This window comes from Embiotoca jacksoni, unplaced genomic scaffold (genome assembly GCF_022577435.1).
Source record: "Embiotoca jacksoni isolate LCO1_2020_lvr unplaced genomic scaffold, fEmbJac1.0.p SCAF_126, whole genome shotgun sequence".
In the NCBI taxonomy this organism is placed as follows: Eukaryota; Metazoa; Chordata; class Actinopteri; family Embiotocidae; genus Embiotoca; species Embiotoca jacksoni.
Genome location: NW_027185259.1, coordinates 16,711 through 37,716, shown reverse-complemented (window position 1 = coordinate 37,716; position 21,006 = coordinate 16,711). Strand labels below are relative to the sequence as shown.

Sequence of the window (21,006 nt, the reverse complement as noted above, 5' to 3'; positions counted from 1 at the left end):
TCCCTTGTATACAACATGAAGTTGACCAGGAAATCTAGCTGCAAGAGGGCAATGACCTCGAGTGCAAAACGTCTCAACTCTCTGATGCTTTCACGTTTTAAAACTGTGTCGCAACTTTTGCACAACAGTGTGATGATTATGGGACAATGGTCGGTTAATTGTTAAGTGTTACGGCAGCAAAAGCAGGAAAAAAAAAAATATATATCTCTGGGATTACACGATGCTCGTTTTGAAGCCAGCGCCTGTGAACGCGTCGCTCGGGTCAAATGTTTGCTTTGGCGAGGTCACCGGCCCTTTATCGAGCGGCACGAACCGACAGGACAGTTACCTTCAAAACCAAACAAGTGCACCCCGCGCGCCGACCCGGCCCCCGGAAAGCGGTTAAATAACAGCGCCCGAGGTGCACAGTGTGCCGGCAAACCGCACCGCCGAGCTCCCCCGACCGTGGATAAAGAAAGAAGGAAGATTAGAACACATCTGTAAGTTTCTGGAGATAAAAAAAAAAAAAAGAAAAAAAAAAAGAACATTTCGATCTCGAGCGGGATTTTCAATTACGGAACATGTGAAAATGAGTTTGCTTTTCTTTCTCGAGCCGACTCCAACATGCCGACGGGATCGGTGAGACTGCAAAGCATTAAGAAACTGGGTCAGGAGAACCGCAGCTATGAAGTCACGGACGAAGGTAAAGCGCTACTTCCTGGACCGCTTGCAGTCATCTATGAAGATAACCAAATATTGACGCGGCAGAAAAATGCTGAATTTCATTTTAGTTCAGTAAAAATATGAGAACTCTGTAACGCGTGTTTCTATTGTTGTGTTGCAGAACCAGCTGGCTCCTACATGTAAGTGCAGATTTGTACGGAGTACTTTAAGTGTCATTATTTAAAAAAACTAAAAAATAATTTTGTGTATGATATAATCAGAAAATAGCAAAAAAAAACAAAAAAAACCAACAACTAGTGGCGTCTTATTTTTAGACTTTAGATATTTACTTTATGCAATGTTGATTCATTTTTTTTTTTATCATTTCAGCTCTGTTTGAGAATCGCTGAGTTAAGATGATTAGTTAATTACGGAAAACACCGACAGTTCAACACTTTGCAACTTCCAACATCCATCCAGACGCGTCGGGAATTATCGAAAAACACACAACCTGTAAAGCATCCAATAATTTGGGTTCGATATCGTTGTTTTTTTTTTTTTTCCATCGCTGAAGTTCAGTGACCCGGTTAGAAATTCTTAAATCGACAACCGCTCTTCAAACTTAATGGATCATCGATTAAATTAAAAACAAAGTCAATGTACAACATGGAGGAGGTGTGATTTGTCGGGGAGCAAAAAAAGTGTTGGCAACGCTGTGGTTTTTTTTTGTTGTTTCATTGGGGGGGGGGGATTCATCCGTTCAGGACCATGTCGACTTCCGAGAAGGGCGAGAAGTGAGTAACAAAACTTGCGGTGGAATGTTTGTGTCTCGTTTCACGTCGCGTACAAACCGACCGGCTCGTCTATTTCAAACAGAGCTCGGGGAAAAGAAGCGCGACCGGCGATACGCGTCAGCTTCTTCCAACTGGTGAGTTTGCCGACCTTTTAAAAAAAAAAAAAAAAAAAAAAAAATTTTTTTTTTGTAAATATTTGTGATAGTTTTGTTACCCCCCCCCCCCCCCAAGTTCCGCTTCGCCTCGTGCCGAGACGTACTGATGATGGCGGTGGGCGGCGTGTGCGCCGTGCTGCACGGCTCGGCCCAGCCGCTGATGCTGCTGGTGTTCGGCCTGCTCACCGACACCTTCATCGCGTACGACATCGAGATCAACGAGCTGAGCGACGAGCGCAAGGAGTGCGTGAACAACACCATCCAGTGGAAGAGGAACTACACGGCGCCGCCCGGCCCGACGGCGTCCACCAACCGGTCGGGCTGGGGCCTCGGCAACGGCTCGGCGGTGGAGGAGGTCCGGCCGTGCGGGTGAGTGGGTCGTTAGAAAAAGCATGAGGTCGGCTTTTTTTTTTTTTTGGACGTTAAATTTAGCGACTTTAAGCAGTTACTTCCAGGATTTCGCGTGTTGGTTTTTTTTGGGTGATTGTTTTGCGATTTGATTTTGCATCTGGTTTTCTTAAAAATTGCAATGTCATTTGGGGAAGGTTTTTTTTTTTAAATTTTTGCGTAAAATTACGGGAATGTGAAAAAAATTGGCGAGTCGAGACAGAAAACAAATTAGATTTTTTTTTTAAGCACTTCCATGATAAGGGAATAAATACGTAATCGCTTCCTTTGATAATAATCATGCTGCACATCACATAAATATTTTAGTTGCAACCTTTTGGACTGTGAATGGAGTTATTTTTGATATTGAAGCCAGTTCTGTTTGAACAGACGTACGTTATGCCGTTAACACTTTCAGCACAGCTTCTGCTGACAACACATTTTTGCACCAAAAATTGCGAGAATTCCCCAAAAAGCGCAAGCTTATTATTGCGATCGCAATTTCCCGGAGGGACTGTTTAAAAGTTTTAGATCCGCGTTGAAGTGTCGATGTGTTGTTGTTGTTTTTTTTGTCCGTATATACGATTTATTTCCCGTACGTGTTCTGGCTTTCAGGCTTCTCGACATCGAATACGAGATGACCCTATTTGCCTTCTACTACGTGGGAATCGGAGCTGCTGTATTCGTGCTGGGATATTTTCAGGTTAGTCCCTACAAATGTCACGCCGTCCTCATATAAACAGACTTATCCCCTCATCCGCTTCAAACCCCGTCCCGTCACTGTGACTCTATTCGACGCTATCGGCTCTGAAAGCTTGAAAAGGATTTTTTTCTAAAAAATCTCCTCCTGCTGCTGTCATAATAGTCTACCGTTCATTTATTTGTTCTTAAATGTAGATAATTGCATGCCATAAGATCTTCCGCAAATAGTCTACTCGGGCTATTTCCCACAAGCCCTTAAAACTTAATAAGGAGCAATTACAGGCCAAAAAAAACAAAAAAAACAATCTCTGGTTCAAAACAACACTTCTGTTGTTTTGCAGTTGGGAACTTAAAGTTTAGGTTTGAACCGTCATATATATATATATCTATATATATATATATAGATATATATATATATATAGATATATATTTCTGCTGCAATAATAAACCAGTTTCAATGAGGACAATGGACCACTAATTATACTTCTGACAAGGAGATCCCCGAGGCTGTCCGACGCAGAGATAATCAGCACACAATCAGCGAGTAACTGCAGTGAGAATACGATCGAAACTGATCTCCGGTATGTAAATGACCTGCTTTTAAAATGCCACTATTTGTCGGTTGAGTGCACGACGGTTTCACTTTAAGACGACGGCACTCCAGAGCTTCAGTTTAAGGCCGGAGACGCGCAACTGTTTTGTAATCCTATTTGTTCGTGTACTTGACCGTGTGCTACGCGTGCTACTGGAGGACTCCACCAGAGGGCGCACCGGAGAAACAAAACATACTGATCTGCCGGATGCAAACAACAAACACGGGTCACTACTCTGGTGACGCCAGTACGACGCCTCGGTTTTTCAGCATTTTCAACATTCTCATCTTTTTAGTCTCGCAAAAAAAAAAAAGAAAAAAAAAAAGGTCTGTCTCCAAAATGTCCGGATCCTACATTTCCAACAAAGCAACCCACTGGCATCACCTCATTAGAGCCTCCACATTTTTTGGGGGGTTTGAATTGGAGGCCTTCCTGTAAAGAATGCGTGGCCCCTTATCTTGTCCGTTTCTCACGTCCCCGTCCCCCATCCCGTCCGACAGATCTCCCTGTGGGTGACGTCCGCCGCCCGGCAGATTCAGCTCATCAGGAAGATGTACTTCGGCAAAGTGATGAGGATGGAGATCGGCTGGTTCGACTGCACCTCGGTGGGGGAGCTCAACACTCGCATGTCGGAGTGAGTGTGTGTGGGGGAGGGGGCGAGGTGGTGGGGGGGGGGGGGGGGAGAGACGTGAACTTCGGGTACCTTTGGAGGAGGATTCGGTGGCGTCGGCGACTGTATGACAGCGGCCGTATCTGCTTCCACAGCGACATAAACAAGATCAACGACGCCATCGCGGACCAAGTCGCCATCTTCCTGCAGCGCTTCACCACCTTCGTCTGCGGTTTCTGCATCGGCTTCGTGAAAGGATGGAAGTTGACGCTCGTCATCGTCGCGGCGAGTCCGCTCATCGGCATCGGAGCCGGTCTGATGGCGCTGGTGAGACTCGGCTTCTCGGGACTTGACGCGGTGTGACTCCGCTTCCCTCGACTTGTTGACGTCAATTTTGATCTTCGCGACATCGACTTGACTTTCTTTACCTGGACGACAGGATTTCTCTGAACGGGACTCGTTGACTCGACCTCTTCAGACTTCACTTCGGTCAACTTGACATGATTTTCTCTGAAGTTTGACCGGCCGACCTCACGACTTCGTTACTTACGACTTGTCGACTGAAATTCTCACGACTTCTCTTCGCGTGTCGACTTGTCGTATGACTTGACCTCTCTTCTCTCGACTGACGTTGCCCCCCCTCCGCTGTAACCCCAGTTCGTGGCTAAGCTAACAGGGATGGAGCTGCAGGCCTACGCCAAAGCCGGTGCCGTAGCCGACGAGGTCCTCTCCTCCATCAGGACCGTGGCCGCTTTCGGTGGCGAGCTTAAGGAAGTGCAAAGGTAAAAAGACGCGAGACGGAAGTTCCGCACAATTTCGTTTTCCTTTTTTTTCCCCCCACGTCAGCGTACGACTTGAGCGCCTCTTTCCTAAAAGGTACGACAGGAACCTGATCTCGGCTCAGCGTTGGGGCATCAGGAAAGGTCTGATTATGGGCTTCTTCACCGGATACATGTGGCTGATCATCTTCCTGTGCTACGGTCTGGCCTTCTGGTACGGCTCCACTCTGGTGGTGGATACTGAGGAGTACACACCAGGAACACTGCTCCAGGTATCGCACTTATAGTCTGTCGTGAGTTTGCCGGAGCGGACGGTTGTACTTGTCTTGACCGTCAAAATACACTTTTTTTTTTGTCACTGGAGTTTCCTGGCTTGTTTGATTCAGTGATCCTTTTCATTTTTCGTTCCCGGCGATTCGTGCGGGCCGAGAACGTTTTGCAGCTCCGATTTACGCACTTCTTCGTACTCGTTTTTAGGTGTTCTTCGGTGTTCTGGTGGCGGCCATGAATCTGGGGCAGGCTTCGCCGTGTCTGGAGGCGTTCGCGGCGGGCCGTGGAGCCGCTACCATCATCTTCGAGACCATTGAGAGAGTGAGATTTCCATGACTTCGCTCATTAGGCAGTAAAAACAAACACCGCCTCTTATTGACAAGCGTCACTTTTCGAAAACGTTTCCAGGAGCCGGAGATCGACTGTTTATCCGAGGCCGGTTATAAGCTCGACCGGGTCAAAGGCGATATCGAGTTTCACAATGTGACCTTCTTCTACCCGTCCAGACCTGAAGTCAAGGTGCTTTTGCGCGCTTCTACAACCGCCGTCGCATCCGACCGGGATGATTTCTCCGGTTCACAAAATGTCCTCCTTTCCCCCCCCTCCGCTCAAGATCCTGGACAAGCTCAACGTCGCGGTGAAGTCGGGCGAGACCACGGCGTTCGTGGGGCCGAGCGGCGCCGGGAAGAGCACCGCCATCCAACTCATCCAGCGCTTCTACGACCCGAAAGAGGGCATGGTGGGTGTCGCGCTGGTGCGATTTACTCCCGGAGACGTCCGAGACCGGAGATTTCCTCGAACACACCGTGGCAGCCGCCTCATCCCTTTAGAGCCTTTTTCTAGTAATGTTAAAAATAACCATCCCCCCCTGAGGCCGATGGAAGTACATGATAATCTGTTTCATTATTCAGACAATGGATCCTAATAGCCACATTTTTCACTTTTACTGGGACTACAGGCCCTTATTTTCTTCTTCCTTTCTGCAAGAAGGAAATAACCTCTTATTACACAATGAAGGTTATCCACAGGACTAACAACCTTTTCATCCCGTGCTAGCATTGTTGCAAAATAAAAAGAGAAAAAGGGGGCTTTAATGGCGTCATCCATCAAGTTTTAGCGAAAGCACCTGCTCTCCCGTGTCCTCAGGTGACTCTGGACGGTCACGACATCAGGGGGCTCAACATCCAATGGCTGCGCTCTCTGATTGGCATCGTGGAGCAGGAGCCCGTGCTGTTCGCGACGACCATCGCCGAGAACATCCGGTACGGTCGGCCCGGCGTCTCCATGGCCGACATCGTCACCGCGGCGAAGGAGGCCAACGCGTACAACTTCATCATGGACCTGCCGCAGGTGGAGAGCCGCGGAGGTCGTTTTTTTTTCTCCTTCCGGGATCCAAGAAGCTCGAGCACCCGCTGACGTGTTTTAAATCCGACAGAAATTCGACACCTCGGTGGGGGAGGGCGGAGGTCAGATGAGCGGCGGGCAGAAGCAGAGGATCGCCATTGCTCGGGCGCTGGTCAGGAACCCTCGTATCCTGCTGCTGGACATGGCGACTTCGGCCCTCGACAACGAGAGCGAGGCCACGGTCCAAGAGGCTTTGGATAAAGTACGTCCGCGTCTTCGGGTCGGCGGCGAGACGGCTCTTCCTCCCCCGCGACTAATTCGGGTTTCTCCTCGCAGGTGCGAATGGGCCGCACGACCATCTCCATCGCCCACCGGCTGTCCACCATCAAGAACGCCGACGTCATCGTGGGTTTCGAGCACGGCCGGGCCGTGGAGAGAGGCAAGCACGGCGAGCTGCTGGAGAGGAAGGGCGTCTACTTCATGCTGGTCACCCTGCAGAGCCAAGGGGACAAGGCTCTGAACGAGAAGGCGCGGAAAAGTAGGTGCAACCTCTTCGGGGGGAGGGGGAGGGGGCTCGATATCGACTCGAGGAAACCGTAAGCGTCCGTTGACCGTGACACCTCCACCTTCTCTTGGATGTGTTGCGTTAGTGGCCGAAGGGGAAGAAGAGCCGGAGAGGCCGAATCTATCCAGAGCAGGCAGCTACCGCGCCAGTTTGAGGTACCGCACAAAACACGTTCAGTCACCTCCCTCTACTTCGCCGCTTGCTCGTTTGCTTACTTGGGTGTACGTCCATTTACTCGACCCTGACGGTGCGTATAAATGGGTTTTTTTTATCGTCCTCATTCGGTGGCTGAAATTGAATTGTGTCACGGCGGAAGCCGCTTCCTTAATTTACTTAATTACCCTCTACCCGCACTTACTTGGACATTTGGAGCGTTTAGCTGACACTATCATCCAGAGCCTCTTACAAATGGTGGGGAAGCTTAAGGCCCTCTATCAGCACCGTTACCAGCACGCGGTAATGAGTGCAAACAGCAGCGGCGGCAGCGTCAACACCGGCCGTGGAGCTGCGATAAACAGTAGTCCCGAGCATATTGCTGTGTAAACTAAGGGAGAAAGAGATAGATGTAGATGCACCGGTTCGAGAAAACACATCAGGGTTTCTTTTTTTTCCCCTCTCTCCCAGAGCATCTATCCGCCAGCGGTCCCGATCCCAGCTGTCCAACCTAATCCCCGAATCCACCGTTCCCTTTGCCGGAGAGCTCGGCCCCAGAGCCTACGCTGTGTCACAAGCAGATAAATCCAAGGTGTGTGTGTGTGTGTGTTTGCGATAGAGTTCTATGTTTGGGTGCTTTAAGCGGCCCGACAACAGCTACAACCCAGTGGAGGGCAAAACCACTTGTGTTTTAAACAAATCCGCAGACAGTACACACTGTTAACAGCTCGCTGTGTGTGTGTGTGTGTGTGTGATCAGGACGGCGTCCCGGAGGAGGAGGAGGAGGAGGAACTGGTGGAGCCGGCGCCGGTCACCAGGATCCTGAAGTACAACGTACCCGAGTGGCCCTACATGCTGTTCGGATCCGTCGGCGCCGCGATAAACGGCGGCGTGAACCCCGTCTACTCGCTGCTGTTCAGCCAAATCCTGGCGGTGAGGTTTCACAGACAATTTCTTTCTGAAGCTCGTTTTGAAAAAAGCTTTAAAAAAAACTGCGGTGAGAAATAATAGCGGGGGGAGGGGGGAAGACGTTCAGGTTAGCCTCCTGTCGGTGATACAGGACATTTTTAGCACAAGATAAAAACAAAAAAACAAAAAAAAAAACAGACCGACTGCTGACTGTGAACTCGTCATGAAAGCAGCCACATTCAATCAAAACACGAATACAATCAATTTACTTGCAGTAAAAAAAATAAAAAATAAATAAATCTACAGTGAATTTGAGCATTTTTGCAATTCTTCATTTAAAGAGAATTTGCTTCGGTTCAGTGGACTGGATCGTTTAGTCTTTTCTACTAAAAATGAGGCTGTCGCATAATGTGGCTTTAAATCAGCCTCTCCAGCTGTTTATCCTCACGTCGTTAATTTGAAATGTTAAAAACGACATATTCTTCTCAAAATGAATGCGTACTACTAGATTATATTAGATTTATAGTCAGATAGTGGCCTAAAATGAACATGAACTAAAAATTGTTAATGGCACTTAATTACATGATTAATAATTGTGAACTAAAACTGCGTGGTCGTTTTCTTTTTTTTTTTTTCTGGTGTTCACTTAAAGATTTCATGTTCATTTACTTCCCCACAACGGACCACTGACCCTATTAAAATTAAGTATATTTCTTTTTAAATGGCGGTTTGTCCAAGCCATTAACGTAATGAAGTCATTTCCACTCAAGACTATCATGAGATTAATCTAAAAAAAAATATATATATATATATATTCAACATATAGAGGCTTTAAACCACCAATGTGACCTTAGATAAATCCCACAAAGAGCCAAGTACAGTAGAGTCCACGTTAACCTGTGCTTTTTTTTTTCTCCCCCCTTCTTCTGTGTCTGTGTGCAGACGTTCTCGTTGACGGACGCCGTGGCTCAGAGGAAGGAGATCGACGGCATCTGCGTGTTCTTCGTCATGGTCGGCGTCGTCTCTTTCTTCACGCAGATGCTGCAGGTGACCGGAGCGAAGTCGGACCGGTTTGCTTGCGGTGCTTTGCTCCGCCGCCTCGCGATCGAGGACGGGGGAAAAGTCACGAGAGGCCGCTAAATTAATACCTTCTCCGGATGGAAAAATAATCCCGCCGAGACGGCGCTCTATAATCAATCCACGAGTTCGGACCCCCCCCCCCCCCTCTCCCCCCCGGTTTTGCTAGATTACTCTGTTTTGTGTTTAATATTTTAAAAAAAAGACTCACTGTGTGTGTGTGTGTGGTTGCCAGGGTTATGCCTTCTCCAAGTCCGGCGAGCTGCTGACCCGCAGGTTGCGCCGGCTCGGCTTCCGCGCCATGCTGGGCCAAGAGATCGGCTGGTTTGATGATCGCAGGAACAGCCCCGGAGCGCTGACCACGCGTCTGGCCACCGACGCCTCGCAAGTGCAGGGGGTGAGTTACGGCCTCTGTGCAAAAAAAACCAAAACAAAACAGATCCACGCTTGCGCTCGGCTGTTAAATATGTTATTTCATTTCAAAAGGTTGACAAGGTGAGTCTTCAGTACAGTCGTCCACGGGGCTTTTTTTTGTTGGTTTTGTTGTACGCAAGTGTCTCGAGAAATTGAATTTTTTATCGCCAACTCGCATTCGGGTTCTTCGTAGTTGGTGTATTTTCCCTTTGTGGGACAGCTCGGCATTCTGAACTTACACATTGTAAAGTGCATTATCACGCATCGAGATAAATCCTGCCGACGTGGAGAGTAGCCGGTGGTCGGGCCGGCACGGTGAAAGGGTTCGAATCCGGCCTCCGCGTGGACACGTAACAGCCGGATGGACGTTTGCTGTCAAACCCGGCAACATTTTGAGTCCAAAAAACGACATCGTCCTCCTTTCTCCGTTTGCCTCCCTCTCTCAGGCCACGGGGTCGCAGATCGGCATGATCGTCAACTCCCTGACCAACATCGGCGTGGCCATCCTCATGTCCTTCTACTTCAGCTGGAAGCTCACGATGCTCATCCTCTGCTTCCTGCCCTTCATCGCGCTGTCCGGGGGCTTCCAGGCCAAGATGCTCACGGGCTTCGCCAAGCAGGACAAAGAGGCCATGGAGGCTGCGGGACAGGTCCGGACGTCAATATCTCTTTCGTATCCACGCTTAGCGGGCTTAAAAATACCTGAAGAGCAATATTTAGACACGGAGTGACAAGTCGAAAGCCTCACCACAATAATCCTGGTACACCTTGAGGTGGAGGTTGGCATCAGCTGACTTATCGACTGACAGCAGATAAGAGAGAGCTTAACGACGGCGTCTATATATAGGTCTCCGTGTCTCAGCTGAACTCAGATCTGGATGCAGCGGGGTTTTATTAGCTGCTCCCGTGAGTCGGGGGAGTTAACGCCGTCAGGCTCCGTCCCACCCGGGTTTAAAACGCAAGTCACGGTACTGAACCCCCCCCCCCCCCCCCCAAAAAAAAAAAAAAAGAAAAAAAGAAAAGAAAACCCAACCAAACCCCAGGACAATAGAGTGAGCCAAAAAGTTCTCAATCAAGGGGAAAAAAAAAAAAAAGTGTTGAAAAAGTCACTTTACCGTGAACTCTCTTCATCTTAATTATCCCGATGCAGTAAACCCCACCCATCCAAAGTGGATTAGATGAAAATTTAATGACCCCTGTGGGGGGGAAATTGGCTTACTGCTGCAGTGTCGAACAGGATGTAGATAAGAACAGAGCCTTCATCTGCATCTTACGCTCCCCTCGCGTACGGGAACACCGACCGCCGTGTCGCTTCTAATCCTCCGGCCCGCCGTCTTTTGAGTTGCAGATTTCCGGCGAGGCGCTCAACAACATCCGCACCATCGCCGGCCTCGGGCGGGAGAGGAGCTTCGTGGAGCTGTTCGAGGCCCAGCTGGACGCCCCGTACCAGGCGGCCCTGAAGAAGGCCAACGTGTACGGCGCGTGCTACGGCTTCGCCCAGTGCGTGGTCTTCCTCACCAACTCCGCCTCCTACAGGTTCGGCGGCTACCTGGTGCGACAGGAGGGGCTCCACTTCAGCCTGGTGTTCAGGTGAGCCAGGACGTCGGGGCGTTCCGCGTCGCCCGTTCCGCCGCGTTCGTCGGTTTCAGTTCGGCGCGGTTCATTTGTCGCCCCGCGGCGCAGGGCCCCGACCCTAAAACCCCCGAAACCGGGCAGCGATGATTCAGTAGTTTACGCGAGTGAAATACGACACGAATATCGAAACGATATCGCGTTAAAACGAGGCTCGAGCGAGAATGTCTTTTTTTTTCAACTTCCTGTTGCTTTGACTCCTCCCTTCTTTCTCCGTGTGTTCAATTGTTTACTTACTTGTCATTTGTGTGATGTATAAAAACGCACGCGCGTGTTCGTTTGCTTATAGAGCAGGGGAAGTCAGACCCAATCACAACGGTGCATAAGGTACATATCTCAGATGCTCTGAAAGTGTTGACTCCAGTCAGAAAATAAGTTTGGAGTATTTTTCGTCCGCCAACCCAACCCGAGCCAAAAATGTCCCAAAAAAACACTCATATTTATGAAAACGAACTAAAATCAAGACCGAAGGCCTCGTGGAAAGAAAGAAAGAAAGAAAAAAAAACCACCCCCCCCCCAAAAAAAACCCGGTCGGTGACGTCAGCGCGACGACTTGTGCCGTTTACCTTCAGGGTCATCTCCGCCATCGTCACCAGCGGCACGGCCCTCGGCAGAGCCTCCTCGTACACGCCGGACTACGCCAAGGCCAAGATCTCGGCGGCGCGGTTCTTCAAGCTGCTGGACCGCGTGCCTGGGATCGCCGTCTACAGCGACGCGGGAGACAAATGGGTAGGCGGGAAATAAATCACACTGGGTGTGTAAAAAAAAAAAAAAAGAAAACATCTGCCTTTCCTTCGCGTGACGGACTCAGCAGGGAATCCTTTTCTTACTCCTCTATAGCATCATTATGAGACACTTATATCACAGATTGTGTATGCAAAAAAAAAATAAAAATCCTTTCCACAGTCCATAATATCTCTTCTCCTGTGAGCGTAACTGCAGAGCCTAACCTGCCTTTTTCCAACACTAGGTGGCACCGTAACACTCAGAGACGCCTCCTCTAACCTTTGTATTCCCTTTTTTTGTGTTTTTGTTGTTGTTGTTGTTGTTGTCCTCCCCTCCCCTGCGCCACGTTTTTTATTTTTTTTTTTTTTTTAGGACAACTTCCAAGGGAACATCGAGTTCATCGACTGCAAGTTCACCTACCCCACCCGGCCCGACATCCAGGTGCTGAACGGGCTGAACGTGTCGGTGCGGCCCGGCCAGACGCTGGCCTTCGTGGGCAGCAGCGGCTGCGGCAAGAGCACCAGCGTGCAGCTGCTGGAGAGGTTCTACGATCCCGATCACGGCCGAGTGGTGAGGAGGGCTTAATGTGCGCCGGCCGTGTTCGGTCTTGGAGGTTTCACAAGTTACGTCACGAGGCGGTTTGCTCGGCTCCAGAAATCTGGCGGAGACCAAAAGAGAGCTAAAAGGAGAGTACTGGACTTACATTACCGCCTCTGTTTTATTGCAGGTTAAAATAAAGAGTTCAAAAACACTCCCTCGAACAGCTACATAATTCATCCGGAGAGTTTACAGAAACCCGACCCCGCGCCGAGGTAAATCCGGTGAATTATTCGCGTATTCTGACGAGAGAGAGAGAGAGAAAAAAAAAAAAAAAGAAGAAGAAGAAGAAGTGCAACTGAGAGTTCTGGCTTGAAACCAGCCAATGTTAAACTGTCACGGCAGATGGTGACCTTTCTTAAAACGGCAGACGGCTCATTTTTGAAGTGAGTTATATGTACAAGTCTGCTTTTCAACACCCGCTCTCTCTCTTTCTCTTTCTCTCTGGGCTCGTTTATAGCGCGCGCACAACTGTGAAAGTGAAACCTGCAATTTGTCACCGTCCGCGAAATAATCGTTGGACGTTCGGCGTCACACGGTGACGGGAATACTTCATGTCGCTTCAATTCGGTCTGACATTTGTGCTGACTCTGTGCTGTGGTTTTTTTTTTCTTTTTTTTCCTTTAAAAAAGAAAAAAAGGGGGCACTCTACCCAGGATGGAGGTTTTGCCTTTGTGCCAGGAAGGGCTCCCTGCCAGGATTCAAATTGCCTTAATTGAGTTGGAAGTGGTTTGGAAACACGTAGATTCTCTGTCTGAGATTTTTTTTTTTTAAAAAAGGACAGAATCACCTCTGCTCAGCTCGGAGAGAAATTACAGCGGAGATAGTCGCATGATAGCGCATTAAGTGGATTGTATTCTCCGGTCTTTTGATTATTATATTGCTTTCCACTAATGGTAAAATCAATCGCTTCCCCCCCGCAGCTGATTGATGGCCGCGACTCGACCCGTGTCAACGTGCCCTTCCTGCGCTCCAAGATTGGCATCGTGTCCCAGGAGCCCATCCTGTTCGACTGCAGCATCGCCGAGAACATCAAGTACGGCGACAACTCGCGGGAGATCGGCGCCGACGAGGTCATCTCGGCCGCCAGGAAGGCCCAGCTCCACGACTTTGTCATGTCCCTCCCCGAGGTACCGTGGACGCGCGTTGCTTCTGAAAGCTTAAAACGGGGTCCGGGGAACGGGTGGGCGACGGTCGGCGGAGGCGAGCGCAGGCGGGGAGCGTGAACAGAAGGAGGACGCGGGAGGTGGTCGGTGGTTTGATGAAGGAATAAGCAGCAGGGGGAAGGGGGGGGGGGGTGGGGGGGGGGGGGTGATCCGACTCCCATCTGATTGGAAACCCGACCGATAGCCGTAAACCTGACTGCACCCCAGGTCTTATTTTCTAATTAATGAGGGATTATTTTCAGACGGACCGCCAGAAAACTGATAAGAAGGAGCGACTTTAGCGAACGACGCCGAGATAACGGGTCGAAAAAAAAAATACAATGACTTCAAATTTCACGAGACAAGTTGAGCGGAGGCTTTTTGGAGCCGAACCCCTGGTGGCACTCGGTGGTACTGCAGCTTAAGGCGCCGCCGCGTCGGCCCTCAGTCTGCGATCCACAATTCGTCTCCATCTTTCCGAAGTTCATCGATACAAAACGCGACTCATTTCTGCTTCCCGAGTATCTCTTGCGCGACGACAGCTTGTCTCTCCCTCCCTGCTCTGCCTTCAGAGATACGACACCAACGTGGGCGCCCAGGGCTCCCAGTTGTCCCGCGGCCAGAAGCAGCGCATCGCCATCGCCAGGGCGATCGTACGCGACCCCAAGATCCTCCTCCTGGACGAGGCCACCTCGGCGCTGGACACGGAGAGCGAGAAGGTAACGGACGCCCGGCGCTTCTCCGGGAGCGACGGCGGTCGATTATTATTATCGTCAACATCGTTACCGTTCGCCATCTCTGTTGTTACGATCGGCGGCAGCTCGCGGTTCACGCCGGCCTTCCGGTCGAGCCTCTTCCAGATGAGTCTGGTCTGTGCGACGGCCTTTTAAAAATGGGGAAAAAAAAAAAAATAATAATAATTCCCAAAACGGATGATCCACGCTGAGGAGCGCAGCGCTGATCCGCCGGAACACACTAATGATAGTAATCAACGCGCGATCGTTAAATTACTGTAATTGTGAGGCTCGCGTGTCCGCCGTGTGGAGCTGACGACGGCTGCCTGCGGTGCGTGTGTGACGCCGCTTTCATACGTGTGTGTGTGTGTGTGTGTGTGTGTGTGTGTGTGTGCGCGCCGGCAGACGGTGCAAGAAGCCCTGGACAAAGCCAGAGAGGGCCGCACCTGCATCGTCATCGCCCACCGGCTGTCGACCGTCCAGAGCTCCGACACCATCGCCGTCATGGCGCGCGGCTTCGTGATCGAGAAGGGCGCGCACGACCAGCTGATGGCGCTCAACGGCGCCTACTACAAGCTGGTGACCACGGGAGCGCCGATCAGCTAACCGTCCGCCGGAGAGGAGACCGCCACGGCGGGAGGGGCCTGCTCCGCCCGTCCCGCCCGTTTCCCCTCGCAGTATTTATTTGTTTAGGAATGGAAAAAGAGGCGGGAGGTCGTTGAAAAGGATATTTCCAGTTCAGCGTTTCTATTTTAAGATACTTGATGCTTCGACTGCGGTACATTTTATAACTGTCGTTATTTGGTTACTCTGCAGGTTGCGGTTTGAAATATCGTTCACGCGAGTAATTATCTGTTGCAATGAAACGGGTCAAATGAAATAATCCAGTCGTATCACGGATGAGGGGTCAAAATTAACCTTCCAACTGTTGTGAAACAATCGGAGAACTACTTGATTTTTTTTTTTTTTTTTTTTTTTTTTTAAATAAAAACCTTTGAGTATTTTAAAAAGCTACGTCGCTACAAGTTCACGGTGACGTCGCAACGCGTGTTTTACAGTACTGTACAGCAGATGTTGCTACTTCGGGCTCATTCTTCGTAATTGTTTTATTCAGCTCCTGAATTAAGTTTTATAGTTTATTATAAATAAATATGCAAATGAGATGTTTTCCAGCTGTCTGTATCGTTGTTGTTTTTTTGTTTTTTTTTTACAATCCTGCCGTCCTCCACTTAAATATGATCATATTCATGCGTGTTGTCTTGTTCGTGTTTTAGTGCCTCGCGGGTGTTTCCGGTTAAAACTAATTCGAGCGGCGCTCCGGGTCAAAGGTGGGCGGAGCTACGGCGGCGATGACGCGACACCTTTTTCCCCAGCGGACGGTGGGAAACGCCGCGTGATCGACAACATTAAACAACAGCTGCGGCCCGTTTAACAAACACACAAAAGCATCCCCGCAGCTGTAAAATAAATACGGACAATTTAGGATTCATTGAAAGGTCGATCCCAATCTGGTCGCGTCCGGCAACGTTGACGCATTGCTAGTGTCAAAGAAGACAACGATTATACCGAATATTTCAATGATTATAGCGTGAATTGATTTCAATGGATGTAACGAAATATAAAATAAAAAACGAAAAGCTGAAGGACGACCGAACGCCAAAGCGACTCGCTATCGCCTCTTAAGGGACAGATTGGTATTACAAGACGGGACTTAAATCTTACATACTGCACCTTTAAAAGGTTTATATTAATGCTTACAACTCTTTTCCAGTGGCCCAAAGAAAGTTACCGTAGGTCGAAGGAAAACTATCAAACATTTCCTCTTAATCTCAATGTTTTAGTTGTTATATTTATTCAATGTTTTTATACAGTTGTAGCATGTAAAACCAAAACGAGAGAAAACGGCTTCTGTTTTCAACTGTATTACCGCACGATGATAAAATAACTTTGACAGGAAACAAGGGCGAGGAAATGGTGACCGTGATGGATTACATATTCCCAGCGCCTTACGCTCTCAGCGCCGACGCTGAAATGAGTACAAATGGCCCGGAAAGGTACTCGAGGTGAACAGTCGGCTTTGGGGAAGAAAACAAAACAACAACAACAACAAAAATCCCCGTCATGTACGCAAGATTTGTATTGAACGTATTTAACAGGCCAAATCATCCGATTGCAAATGAGGAATTTCATTATTTTTTTTTCTCGCAGTCATTCAAAGTTTGGCCGCGGGGGCTTTGGAATAAAGAACGGAGGAGCGCTGTCAGCGTTTAGCGGCATTAAAGAAAACCCGCCTCTCCGAAGCGGCTCGCGCTCAGACACATGTTGAGGATAACCGGCGCGCCGGGGCTCCCTGCTCGGAGAAGATAATGCAGGATGGCAGCATTTCAGGGGAGCTTGGCGGGGAGCTGCTGGAGGCCTCTCCCCTCCACTTTTACACAAGGCTCCACCGCGAATGTGGAGTCACGCGGCCGCTCGGTAGCCCCCCCCCCCCACAACACAAACACACACACACTGAATGGAATATTGAAGGCCCGCGACAGCCGCCGCTCCCCGTCGGGAGTCCACGTCACACACACTCCATCAGTTCGGAGGTAATATGCCGCACTGACCTCTGGGAAATCGAGTCTTTTAATCACGACATCTCCAGACGGACACTCCCCCCCTCTCCCACACACACACACACACACACACACACACACACACACGTGTCCGGCAGGGGGGCTAAATTAGCATTCGTCAGATGTGATCTAATCTCGCCCGCTTTCTGCAGCCAATTCATCCAGCGAGAGGACGCCGTTTGACTTTGTGCCATGTTGTGTCAATGCAATTCTGATTGATGAAAACAGGCGCTGCCAGGGGGGGGGTGGGGGTGGGGGAGGTGGGCGTGAGAACGATAAGCAGGCTCCTCCGTGTGCTTTGTATGATCTCCGCGTCCCAAAACAACAGAAAGAAAAGGAGGGTAACCGGAAAGGAATCTCGATTCATCCCCCCCCCCCCCCCCCCCACTCGCAAAAAAACCCATTAAGCTATCTAACGTCTATCATAACTGCGCCTGCCTTTAATTTCCCATAAGGATCGTTTGTTTTACGGGCCTCCTGCTACCCCCCTCCCCTCCCCCCGGCCTCACCTACTGCCGGACAGAAGGGGAGGGGGAGGGGGTGGTGTCTCCGAAGGATTTAAAGCGCTGACAGTCAAGAAGCCATTACGGCTCACCAAGAGGATGGCCGGCAAATTGGTTGGCTCGCAGGAGCAGTAAATAAGATGGAGGAGGCCCCCGTGTTTTTTTCCGCCTCGTCAATAGCTGGCCTGAGGGCGGCGGTGTCGCCGGGCGGAATTTAAATGTGGTGCCGGGTGAGGAAGGGGGAAGGAGGGAATAAAACGAAGGCTTCAGGCTAGCGGAGGCCGTAAACCCGACCGCGCCGCAGGCCTGTCAATCAAACAGACCCGCCCTCCAAAAAAAACACGCCTTTTGTAATGAACGGCTGTTAACAACGGAGGCCATTTGGCGGACTGCCTACCTTATTTATTCATATTGCATATATTTATCTCGTATTTATTGTTTTTATGGATTTTTTTGTTGGTTCCTTTTATTGATTTTACTGTAATGAAGTGGGACCTGAAGAACTGAATTTCATTAGCTTCGCGAAGCGGCACGTCTGGAATGACAAATAACCTCCTCGGATCCTGAATGACGGATTATTTTCAGACGGACCGCCAGAAAAACGGGTAAGGAGGAGCGACTCCAGCGAAACAAACACCGAGACACGTGCTCGGCCTCCAGTGGCACTCGGTGGTATTGCAGCTGAAGTCACCCCTTCCTCAACAGCCCTCATTTTTCCGACCCGGGCCGGGAAGCCGCAATGACAGCAGTCAACTGTAAAAAAAAAAACGTTTTTAAAAATAAACCCACGCTTGAAGACGTATCATTAACCTAAGGGGGAGGGGGGAGAGGGGGGGGGGAGGGACGTGGAAGAGGGAGCTACACGATAACATGAGCCTAATTTCATTCTTTTAATGATGACACTCATTACCGTTAAAGCTTTTCATTATCATAATCGTTATTACGGCGGCAGTAACAGGGACTGCGGCCACGGGGATGGCGAGGGCCCCGAATTAAGAGCACGGCGGGATGTAATGTCACGAGCTGGCTCGTCGTTAATAAAGCGGGGTGGGGGGGAAATACGTGGAGAGGGTTTTAAAATGGTTTCTGCCTATCTGCTATTCTCTGGATTGAAATTCATTTTAAAATACACTTTTTCTGGACACTTTTTTTTCCCCCCTAAACATCACTGCTCCATTTACTTTGACCAAAACAAGCCGCTTTATGACCCAGATGCATTAATATGTTAAAAAAAAAAATAAAAAAAAACTGGGGCTGGTGCGACCCGTCCGTGACTCACGCTTTTTTTTTTTTTTTAAATTTTATGTTTTTTATATTTTTAAGCGTCCAACCGCACAAGAAGGAGTAAAATATGCAAAGCTCAGACCCCGGTGTGTTTTATTACATCGAGGAAGGACTGACCTGAGGCACTTTTCCCCCTGCGGTTCACTCAAGAGCTTAAATTGTGTTTCTGATGGAGGCGAGGGGAGGAAAAAGTGTGGGAAGTTTCCACGGCGACGTGTGCCTCCAACAGAGGACGACGAGTGTGCTTTGAAGTGTTTCGAGCTGGCCCCCGTGCAGGTGAGGCAAAACAACCAAAAAGATGTACTGCTCACTACATTTCCGTAGCAGAGTCCCAGAAAGCATCGCTCTGTTGCAGCGTGACATCATCACCGAACGGGTCCTTTTTTTTTTTTAATTTGCCGTCCTCGTTCGCGCGTCGGACCTCGCGATCACCTGGCGTCTCCAAGGTGACCTCGGAGAGCGTCGCCGTATTCTGAACGTGGGAATGAATACACGACGCCTCTAACAAAAAAAAAAAAAAAAGAATTTCAATTTCCTCTTTATCTTCTCTGTGAATACGCGAGATAATAATCGCAATTATGAAAGCGAGTCCTGAACGATTCGGCGCTGAGTGTTGTCGAGTTCGTGGAAATCGTCGCCGAGGCGTTCGAGGGCTAATTTAAAGTCGGGGCTCGGCTAAGCGGCGTTTACCCATCGAGTGTAATGTCGCGATTGTGCAGCAGGTTAACCGTCTAATTATAAATACGCAATCGTTGTTTAGCGCGATCTCCGTTTCCGCGGCAACGCATTCGATCGCTTTCTGGAGATGGTTTCTCAAACTGAACACGTAGAAACACTAAAACTGCTCAGCTCGCTCAGTCTGGTTGTGACCAAGACATCAGCTGACCCGTAGCGCGTGGGAAAAGAACCCCGTGATGTTGTATATTTTATGAAAGTGATCGATTCCCACTGAGGAGGCGGTGTCATATTTTCTCGTGATGAGCAGCTGTTATGCCGCTTCGGCCAATCAGATCTCTGGGTCTGAGCCAGCTGTTGTACAAGTGCGATTCTTAGATTTGGTGTTTTTCCATTTTTCTTGTTGCATGTTGTCGTTTTTTTTCAGAGCCCCCCCCCCGCCAAATAAAAATAAATAAAAAAAGAGAGAGAGGAGGAAGAAGATCTTCGCGTGTGCCGCTCGTGAGGATAATTTGCGTGCACAGCCGGCCTAAATCATTTACAGCTGTCGGTTTCCATCGGACGCAGCGGCGGTGACTCCCGTCAAAGCAATCTGGACGTGCAGCTGACGATGAAAGTGCCGGAAAACATGCGGAGCCCGGTCTGGACCCCCCGCTGAGCCGGGATTTTTTTAATCTCCCGATTCCTCAGAAGAGACGGCGGGTTACGAGCTTCTTTTTTTTTTTTTGCGCACTGCCGACCTCGGCGTCGAGAGAGACGCCGCCTTTTTTGGGATGAATAAAATAAACAAAACAACTGGAAAATCCTCTCGTTCAATCCCCCTTGAAATACACCCCCCCCCCCCCCTCCACCGAGATAACATTCATGTGGCGCGCCCCCCCCCCCCCGAGAGCGGATTCTCCGTCAGATACGGACCCATTAGCGAATGGCTTTTTTTTTTTTTCGGTAAACGAGGCCGCGATTGACCTTGCGTTGACCTTCCGCTCGACGGCCCGCGAGCGCCGCCGCTCCGGCTGTGGGGAAAAAAAAAAAAAAAAAATGCGACTATGCCAAGACATCAGTGCGTTCAGCGGGGATCTTTCTTCCTGCAGAACGACACGGCGGCTCTTTGTTGGGATTTTTTCTTTTTTTTACACACACACACACACACACACACACACACACACACACACACACGCACACGCACACGCACACGCACACACGGCAGGAGCTGTCAGCCAGGCCTACAGGGGGCACTGCTCATCTCTAAATTTGTACCACAAATGTCGGATTTGACCAGAAAGGTCAAAGGTCAAGGCGCAGACGCACAGGTAGTGCATCACAATTGTACACACACAACACGCAACGGCACGTACTTTGTCAGGGCAGCTGCAGTACGCACTAAAAGTATATGTATATATATATATTTAAAAAAAATATATCGCAGGGCGGATGTCGGCGTTTGTAGAAACAAACATTAATGACATAAAAAAAGAAAACGCATCGTCCCAGTGGGACGTCTTCTCTTCAGATGCGCCGCGTCGCCATGGCGATCTACAGTTCCTACATCTAACGAAGCAGACGAGCGCGGCTCTCGCCCCGCCGCGGCCCTCCCTGCAAACGACCAAAACAACACAACAACGTGGCCGCCGGGAACATCTGGTGTTCGCCTCCGCGTCGGACCCCCCCCCCCCCATCCCCCATCCCCCATCCTCTCTC

At 49.6% G+C, this 21,006-nt stretch overlaps 1 protein-coding gene across 2 annotated transcripts; it reads left to right on the top strand.

Annotated features, from left to right (window-relative positions):
* The first annotated feature begins 137 nt into the window (after nucleotides 1–137).
* On the top strand, nucleotides 138–15,395 carry abcb11b (ATP-binding cassette, sub-family B (MDR/TAP), member 11b). 2 transcript variants are annotated; one of them, XM_069145486.1, is made up of 29 exons: nucleotides 138–479; nucleotides 593–682; nucleotides 824–842; nucleotides 1,407–1,436; nucleotides 1,519–1,570; nucleotides 1,668–1,960; nucleotides 2,594–2,681; nucleotides 3,774–3,907; nucleotides 4,039–4,210; nucleotides 4,541–4,665; nucleotides 4,760–4,934; nucleotides 5,140–5,253; nucleotides 5,341–5,451; nucleotides 5,546–5,671; nucleotides 6,079–6,282; nucleotides 6,368–6,538; nucleotides 6,613–6,814; nucleotides 6,927–6,996; nucleotides 7,466–7,586; nucleotides 7,754–7,927; nucleotides 8,846–8,950; nucleotides 9,216–9,377; nucleotides 9,841–10,044; nucleotides 10,743–10,984; nucleotides 11,599–11,755; nucleotides 12,125–12,322; nucleotides 13,273–13,479; nucleotides 14,067–14,213; nucleotides 14,634–15,395. In XM_069145486.1, the coding sequence occupies exons 2-29, from the start codon at nucleotides 604–606 to the stop codon at nucleotides 14,832–14,834; spliced, it is 4,083 nt and encodes a 1,360-aa protein (XP_069001587.1). In that variant the 5' UTR covers nucleotides 138–479; nucleotides 593–603; the 3' UTR covers nucleotides 14,835–15,395. The 2 variants fall into 2 exon arrangements, with proteins under 2 accessions (XP_069001587.1, XP_069001588.1); XM_069145487.1 differs by lacking the exon at nucleotides 1,407–1,436 and having other exon boundaries at nucleotides 138–682.
* The last annotated feature ends 5,611 nt before the right edge of the window (nucleotides 15,396–21,006 follow it).

Excerpts from the sequence above, each read along its gene's own strand:
- abcb11b (XM_069145486.1), top strand. The coding sequence starts at position 604 with ATGCCGACGGGATCGGTGAGACTGCAAAGCATTAAGAAACTGGGTCAG. Across the intron at positions 6,997-7,465 it reads AGCTACCGCGCCAGTTTGAG|AGCATCTATCCGCCAGCGGT; the intron begins GTACCGCACAAA and ends CCTCTCTCCCAG. Across the intron at positions 10,985-11,598 it reads CACTTCAGCCTGGTGTTCAG|GGTCATCTCCGCCATCGTCA; the intron begins GTGAGCCAGGAC and ends GTTTACCTTCAG.